At 29.2% G+C, this 9,451-nt stretch overlaps 2 protein-coding genes across 2 annotated transcripts; one reads left to right on the forward strand and one right to left on the reverse strand.

Moving 5' to 3' along the window:
• Nucleotides 1-304: 304 nt before the first annotated feature.
• Nucleotides 305-1,525, reverse strand: LOC127136314 (putative F-box protein At3g16210). The gene has a single exon (XM_051062891.1). It carries the CDS (start codon nucleotides 1,523-1,525, stop codon nucleotides 305-307), a length of 1,221 nt encoding a protein of 406 aa, XP_050918848.1.
• A 4,158-nt stretch (nucleotides 1,526-5,683) lies between these two features.
• LOC127136315 (uncharacterized) lies at nucleotides 5,684-6,232 on the forward strand. Its single transcript, XM_051062892.1, has one exon. The coding sequence runs from the start codon at nucleotides 5,684-5,686 to the stop codon at nucleotides 6,230-6,232; it is 549 nt and encodes a 182-aa protein (XP_050918849.1).
• Nucleotides 6,233-9,451: the final 3,219 nt, after the last annotated feature.

Genomic DNA, 9,451 nt, shown 5'->3' on the forward strand with positions numbered 1-9,451 from the left:
GTTTGCTATAACTGGGTGAATATCTTTGAATAAATCATAACTTTTAAACCTATCATTAGCATATATATATATATATATATATATATATATATATAATATATTATATATATATATATATATATATATATTATATATATATATATATATTATATATATTATATATATATATATATATATATATATATATATATAGATGGATTATACTAACTATAAACCTTCAAAACAAATAAGAAACTCCTTGATGACAATTAAGAAATATATCTGCAATTGAAACTCTTACTACTTGGACGAAAACAAATATTAATTACTCTTCCCCTTCAAACGGAAGAAGGTTTTCTCTAAGATTTAGTATCTTACAAAATCTTTTTGTTTTAAAACCAAGTTCCTCAGCCGTTTGGGTATTTAAGTTGACCGAAACCAGTCCACCATCTTCTTTAACGAAGATCATATCACCCTTCTTTCCCTCTCCAATAGGATACCTAAGGCAAGGGATGGGCCCTATAATAAACATTTTAGTCCATGATTCCTTTATACTAATTTCTCCCAAAACTGAAATGTGAAAAGTAGCCGTCTCTTCGAAATTTAAGATCAAAGCAATAGAGCCCTTCAATAACACAAAGTGTTTCCTTACTAATGGCACAAAGTTGTCATCAATGTCTGAGGGTACCCATGTCGTAATGAAAACTTCATTGCTCCAGTCAAATGACAACAAATATCTTTCGTAAGGTGTTTCACCTAGGCACATCCAATGAGAGAGTCCATCCATGTACAATTGCTGTTTGTCCATAAAAGCGTGATGCATATTAAGATTGAGTAATCTCCAAGAGTTAGTTCGTAGACTATATATCTCCCAAATATTTTTCCTACTAAATATTTGTCCATGACATATCACTTTATAGTCGTCTGTATGACGGTCATAACCAAACCCAACATGAATATGAGCAAAATGATCATCATTAACAAACCTAGGTGGAACGACCTTAAAGTCATTAATAGATGGATTCCACAGTACAAGGGTTTTCTGTAGGAATGGTGGGAGTAGACAAAGGGTCCCATTAACACTATCTGAACCTAAAATGTTAAAATTAGGAACATAATTATACTCATTTTGTTTAAAAAGAGTATATACAGATATTGGTTGATCATATTTCACCCTTGGCCACTCTAATTTAACCTTATTCTCATACCTATCCCCACAAACAGAATACAATTCAAATATTTCATCTTCATAGGGAACTTCCGGAGGAGTAAACACCCCATGTAGAAGAAGAGATGTATGATCATAATAAGGAAGTTCCTTTGTTAAGAAAACATTGCGGTACAAAGTCATGAAATTAGGATTATCAAACAAGAGGGACCATGATTTGCAAACACATTCAAATCTCCTCAAAGATTTAATACACAATTTTAATAGAATGGAAATCGCAACATCTTCATGTATGTGTAGTTCTTTTCTTAACTTTACCTTTTCATTCGTCCCTGCAACCACAGTCACGTGCTTGTGCTTGTTCATGTTCCAATCCATTGACGACCTTTGCTTGATATTCGAAACCCTAATCTCAAGAATGAAGTAACAGTATTATAGTTGGTAGGGTGAGATTTAAATAAGATGCAGAAATTGAATTTATAAGGAAAAAAGAACCATAGTGGTTTATAGAAATAATTTAAAACTCAATCAATTAATTTTGTAAACATTTTCATCAAAATAAAAAAACAATCAATTTAGTCTTTAATCTATTACTATCTCATCAATTTATCTTTTTAAATACTTATAATATATTATCCCACTAAATCTATAATTTACTATATTTATTTATTTAATAATGATTATATTTATTTATTTAATAATGACTATCCCTCCAATTTATCTTTTAATTAATAAAATATTATATTACCCAAAATTTCCACAAATTTATTTATTATTAATTAATAGTTAAGTTTCGCTCAACTATCCCTCTAATTTAATATTGTTTTCTTTTAATTAATAAAATATTATGTTATCTAAAATTTCCTTCAATTTATTTATTAATTAATAGTTAAATTTCGTTCAACTAATTATTTTAATAATTAATTAATAATTAAATTATTATAATATATAAGCCCATTAAATCAATTTAAGTTGTGGACATGACACCCACTAAATCAATTAACCCAACCTTTCCATTGCATTTTGTTTAGGCAATTATCTATATGTCTTTTTATTTTTGTTTTAAATTAATTAAATATAATTAATTAAATTAATTTAAGTTCTGGACAGGACACCCCACTAAATCAATTAACCCAACCTTTCCTAGATTTGACCCGGCTTTTTAGGTTGCATTTTTTTGTTTTATTTTTGTTTTAAATAAAATTAATTAAATAGAATTAATTAACATGGATTTGACCAGACTTAAATGGTTCTTTTATGTTGTATTTTTTAAAAATTAGTCAATTTGAAATGCTTTAATCAAAAGATCAATTGCCTAACTAACATTTAAAATCCTCATAAGACTTTCTCAACAAAAAAGTCAACATTTCATAGTTAATTTTGTTTACTAAAAGTCAATCTTGTGTGAATGGTTTCCAAAACTCTCGTTTATGATGTGTACCAATACCATCAATATGTTTTTACTATAATTATGGATTCCAACACTTAGGTCAAGAAGACCTTTTTTTTTTTACTTTATATATATAATATTAATTTTTATTTTTATTTTTATTTTATTTTATCTATTCTAATTTAATTATTATAAATATTTTTTTTAGATGTGATTGGACATGAGGTTGAAAAGACGGATATTAAAGACGTTGAATTAAAAGAAAAAAGAATCAAACTCATGGATTTAACTCTTCAAGATCTTGAGTAAGTATAATTAACATTATTTAATTAATTTTTTTATTAACGCTATTTAGGGAAAAATACTATTGAATTCAATGACTAAGATAATTTTTTAATTGTTTATATATTTAAATGTTTTAGATCCTACTTTAGAAATCAATAATTTTTTTGGTTGATTATTTATATATTTCAATAATAGGAGAATAGTATAGAGGATTATCCATCCGGAATTGATACAATACGAAATAAGGAGATACTTTTTAAAATGGAAATCAACAACAAAAATATAGGACATATATTTTATACACATGCAATCAAAAAGATATTTGATGATATTAAAATCATCGGTGAGTTTAAAAAAAATATCATAATAATGGTAAAGTTATTTTTGAAATCAATGAGAAAGACGTTAATGTCAATATTGAGGTAAATTCTAGTAAAATATTAAATAAATATTTTATTTATTAATTATAAATATAACTAACATTAATATTTTTTATATGTCTTATTAAATATTTTTTTTAGATTAAAATTAATGATGATAATACTTTTGTTGACAAGTCTTTAAAAAAGAGACGTGCAGACTCTCATGTGATATACATTAAGACTAATTGTGTAACTGAATTGTCAAGCTTTTTGAAATATAAAAAGTAGGGGTGGCAAACGGGCATGCCAAGTAGGGGTGGCAAACGGGCATGCCCGCCCCGTTTATGCTCGTTCCGCAAAAGCCCGCAAAAAAACGGAACGTGGTAGGGCAGTCATAGTTGAGAATGTGAGCCTAAAATTTAGATTCGTCCCGCAATAAAGTGAGGGTGGGGCGGGGAAAGCTCGCGGACACTGCACTATTTAAACCTAAAAATGCAAAAATTTATGTAAATATACGTGCCCGCAAAAAATCGCGAAAAAAACGGAGCGCGGCGGGACGGACACATTTGAGGGTGAGGGCCTAAATCCTTGACCTGCCCCGCACAAAAGCGAAGGCAAAATGGACATGCCCAGCGGGCCGAACCCGTTTTGCCACCCCTAATAAAAAGTTGTCGCAGTTAAACAATTTTTTAGGTTGGATTAATTAGGTTCATTAAGTTCATTTGTTTGAAAATTCAGTTGTGTTAACATTTATTTATTTTAGTAACTTTTTTTGAATTATTTCAATTATATCATTCATTTATTTCTATGGTTATTTATGTAATAAATAATTCTTTACTTTAAAGTTTCACAACCTTTAAAAATAACCCTAGCGAATTTTTAATAAAATATTATCAATTTATAATAAAATATATAAATTTGTCAAAAAATAGAATTAGTTTTTTTTGGAAAAAAGGAATCAGTCAAACCTCAAAAACTTTTTTTTGATAAAAATATTATCAATTTTGTCATACGATTATATAAATTTTACTTCTTTTTTTATTTCTAACCAAAAAAACGAGCCCCTTCCAAATTATTTTTAAAATATGATTTATATTCCTAATATTATGACTTTAAATAGCAAAAATAAAACAAACTTCAATTTCAAAATTTAATCTATTAATGTTTCATTATGAAATTTTTCTCATTTATTTTTATGCTAATTATATATTTTATACTATCAAACTTTCAAAAATAAAGTTAGCCAATTTTTAATAAAATATAAAAGTGTCAAAAAAAATTATTAAGCTAGAATCCACGTGTGATTTTGTTTTTATAATTCTAACCGAAAAACACCCCTTCCAAAATAGTTTATTTCTCATAACATATATCATCAATTTTTCAATAAAATATTACTATTTTTTTTATAAAATATAAATTTGGCGTGTGGTTTTGTTTTTGTAATTTCTAACCGAAAAACACCCACCTTCCAAAGTATTTGGGCTATTTTTCATATTATAACCTTCCAATTCAAAATTAGGCAAGTTTTTTTAAGTTAATTATTATATTTCTAATATTATGACACAAAATAAGCAAAATTTTAACCAACTTGAATTTAAAAGTTTGGTCTATTAATACTTTTTTTGAAAAAAAAATTCAGTCAAACCTCAAAAAAAAATGATAAAAATATTATCAATTTTGTAGTATAGTTTTATCAATTTTGCTTTTTTTTTTTTTTAATTTCTAACTAAAAAACGAGCACCTTTCAAATTATTTTTAAAATATCATTTATATTTCTAATATTATGACTTTAAATAGCAAAAATAAAACAAACTTCAATTTCAGAATTTGATTTATTAATTCTATCCTGAAATTTTTCTCATTTATTTTTATGCTAATTATATATTTTATACTATCAAACTTTCAAGAATAAAGTTAACCATTTTTTAATAAAATATTATAAAAAATAAAACTGAAAAAAATTTGTTAAACTAGAATTCCCGTGTGGTTTTGTTTTTATAATTTCTAAGTCAAAAACACCCACATTCCAAAATACTTTGGGCTATTTCTCATATTATAATCTCCCAATTCAAAATTAGGCACATTATTTTAAGTTGGTTATTATATTTCTAACATTATGACTCAAAATAAACAAAATTTTAACAAACTTTAATTTAAAAATTTGATCTATTAATATTTGATAATGATATAATTTTGTTTACATATTATATTGTTTTTATTAACAAGAAAATTTTTCTTCTACTTTTCTTGCTAATAACTTATTTAATTTTATCAATCATTACTCATTAACATTGATTTATGAATAATGAAACAAAATGAAGAACTAAGTACTTCAAGAAATATTGTCTTGCTAAAGGGACGTGGGTATGTTTGTTACTTTAAAATTTTCAAAATTACTTCTTTTGTTTAGCCATTAATAATAATTCAAATATTTACTCTCTTTTTTTACATGTAACAATAACATTAAAAAGTTTTAGAACACCAAACATTAAAGAACAAATGAACATATATGACACAATCATAAGTAGCGTGAATGATAATTATGGTGAAGTTTTTTTCCTATATGGCTATGGTAGAACCGGTAAGACATTCATCTGGAGGGTGATTCATGTTGCAATTAGATCAAAGGGAGATATTGTTTTGACGGTGTCCTTGAGTGAAATATCATCATTACTTATTCCTGGTGGAAGGACAGTCCAATCAAGATTCGCCATACCAATAAACATCATTGAGAATTCTACGTGTCGTATTAAGCCAGATGATCCTTTAGCTGAATTAATTGTTAAGTCAAAGCTTATTATTTGGGATAAAGCTCATATGATTCATAAACATTGCTTTGAAGATGTTGATAAATCATTTATGGATATACTTAGAATCTCCAATCCAAGAAGTATGAATCTTCCCTTTGGAGAAAAAGTTGTTGTCTTGGACGGTGATTTCAGGCAAATTCTTCTTGTTATTCCGAAAGGGACGAGACAAGATATTGTACATGCTAGCATTAACTCTTCGTATTTTTGGCAATTTTGTGTTCGGATCTCAATGACATAAAAGAGTTCTCGAGTTGGATTTTAAAAGTTGGTGATGGGAACAGAGAAATTAATGATGGTGAAAATAAAATTACAATACCAGATGACTTGCTAATTAAGAATACAAGCAACCCTATTTCTTCAATTATTGATACCACATATCCATCACTCTTGGATAATATGAATGATCCTTCTTTTTTTCAGAATAGGACAATCTTAGCACTAACAAATGATATTGTTGATACATTGAACAACTATATTATGACTTTGATTCTAGGTGATGAAAAAACATACTTAAGTGCTCTTAGTTCGTGTTCATTTGGGGAAAATAATAATAGTCTTGATAATATTCATAATCCTGAATTTCTTAACACCATTAATTCTCTCGGTATACCAACACATGAGTTAAGACTAAAAGTTAGTGTTTCGATAATGTTGTTGAGAAATATTGATCAACAATCAGGTTGAGAAATATTGATAGACCGTCTTTAATTTTGGGCCTTAGATGTGTAATGAGGCTTTGGATCATTCAAGACTTTAGATTTTGAAGTTTATTGTCTTGAATGATTCATAGTCTTAAGTTTTAGACCTTTCAAAACTCTATAATAACCAGATGTCTTAGGTTCTAGCTTCATCATAACCTTTGACTTTGATGTTTTATGTTCTGATTCTTTTAGAACCTTTCACGTGACTTCTTCAGGACCTTTGATCTTGGGATCTCAGGTTCTGATTTCTTCAAAAACTATGATTCTGCAGTTATAGTTTTTTTTTGGTTTGAACCTTTTGCTTACTAAAGTGAGAGTTCAACCTATTTTCAGCAGAGCTTGAAGAAGATGGATCTGATGGGTTCATCAAGATTTCAGTCCTTGGATTATAAGATTTTTTATGATAGCGAAGGCCTTCTCCTTTGCTTCTACTTATACCATAGATCATGGATGCAAGTTTGGTTATGTTAAAGGAAAATATGATTAACTCTTGAATAGTTATTGTATATTTATCAAGAGGTTTGTCAGACATATCTTTTATTAAAGCAATTTGATCTCTTTCAAGTTTTTCAATCTTGTCTTTTGAGAAGTTTAGTTCATCTCTTATATGACCATTTTGCTTCTATATAATATTCATATGTATGGCTTTCTGCTGGCATTTATCCATAAAGTGTTAACATAAGGTAATTAAATCAGATTTAGAGAGTTTAGAGAATACGTCTTCAGTATCTTTTTAGTCTGAGTCAGGATCAGCTTCTGATTCTGAGTCTGAGAAGGTTGTAGCCACCAAAGTTAGATTGGCTTCCTTTTTACTTTTTTCAGCTTCTTCTTTATCATCCATTTCATTTCATGTTGCCATGAGACTCTTATTGAACTTACTTTTGAAGTCATTCTTCTGGAAGTGTTCCTTTTTGGTTTTGTCCTTTTGAATATCATGACAATCAACTATGAAATGATCAGGCCTTTGACAGTTGAAGTAGCATTTCTAAAGCCCTTTCATCATTATCAGAATCTTCATCTGAAGCTTCATTATGAGTGGCTTCTTTATGCTCTCAGGTCTGAGAAGACTTCTCATACCTCCCAACATATTTCAAAGTCAGAGATTTTGATTTATTTATTGGTTCTTCATCTCCATTGAGTTCTAACTCATAGCTTTGGAGATTACTTATTAGACTTTTAAGACTGATATTGTTCAGGTTTTTAGCTTCCTGAATAGTTGTCACCTTAGGTCTGTATCTGACAGGAAGCAAATAAAGATTTAAAAATAGTTTTGGCAATAGATTTATCAATAATATTTATATCCTCGAAATGAGGCAAGACATCAACAATAATGTCTCTCACTCTGTGATGTTTTCTGTAGATCTTTTTATGATCAGGTGTGAGAGTTTTCCTGTCATGTGACCATCCGAACACAATTGACTTGAATGTCAATGCCATCTACCAAGATATCCCACAATTCGCCATCAAGACCTATAATGTAAGTGTACATCTTACTCTTCCACCATTAAAAATTCAGTAGAGTCTCCACTGAATGTTGGAGGTCTAGCAATAGAATTATTCTTATCATATGTACTTTGATCATGGTTATTATTACCACGAGGAGTACCCTCACCAGGACTACCAGGATTAGTTATTTCATGACCATTAGGCATGATGGAAGATATATTTTTCTCATGATCTTTTCTGCACCACTACTAAGTGTTATAGTACAGACCGTGCTTTGATGCCAACTGAAGGTGAGAAAAATACACAAGTAAGGGGGTTGAATTCTGTATGTTAATTCTTTTTCTCTTCTGAAAAACCAACTACAAAATCTGAACAAGTTCAAAATCTGATCTCAGAGTTGTTAGCAGCGGAATGAATAATAATCAGAAGCAATAGATAAAGCAACACATAGTTATTCCGGTTCCTCTCCTAAAATGAGAGTAGTCTAATCCCCTTGTCTAACGAGAGATTTTACTATAATCAAACCGATTACACTTTGCTCAAGCAAACTAGCAAGAGACTTCAACTACTCAATCACACTAGAAAGAGACTTCTGCTCAAGCACACAAGCAAGAGGCTTCCGCTGAAGCACACATGCAAGAGACTTCTTTTGCTCAAGCACACAGACAAGAGACTTCCGCTCAAGCACGCATGCAAGAGACTTCCACTGCTCAAGCAAACTAACAAAAGACTTCCTCTGCTCAAACAAACTAGCAAGAGACTTCCTATACTCTAACCAAATAATTTAGGAGAATAGATAACAATTATACTTTATGTAAAATCAGTAGTATAGAAGTGATACAACACACACAAAGATTCTTAATCACTTAAGATTTCTAAGGTATACACAGATAAGAAATCTTAAGAACTTGTATAGTAAACAGATAAAAAATTTAGCTCAAAGTTGTGCTCAATGTTGTTCTTCTTTAGATGGTTCGCTTGTTATTCGTTAGTTCGGTGACCTTCCTTTAAATCTTCAACTCTTTTTTATAGAGGCCGAAAAAGAGTCGTTGGAAGGTGACTTGCACAAGTTATCTTAGTAAAGAAGCAGTTCCAAGAAAGAGACGTTAGAAGTCAATCCTATTAAAATCTTCATCCAATGTATAATAACTGTGTCCATTGCGTCTTTTTCATATTAGGTATCTACCAAGATTTTGGGGCAGATTTAAGAGGTCACGTCAACTATCCTTGAGCCTTGCACTAAGAAACCCTAGTTGCATTTTTCCAAAAATCTGGTTTTGACAAGATTGGTCTGCATTGGAGACAGAGTA

The sequence above is a fragment of the Lathyrus oleraceus genome, chromosome 4, assembly GCF_024323335.1.
Source record: "Lathyrus oleraceus cultivar Zhongwan6 chromosome 4, CAAS_Psat_ZW6_1.0, whole genome shotgun sequence".
Classification (NCBI taxonomy): Eukaryota; Viridiplantae; Streptophyta; class Magnoliopsida; order Fabales; family Fabaceae; genus Lathyrus; species Lathyrus oleraceus.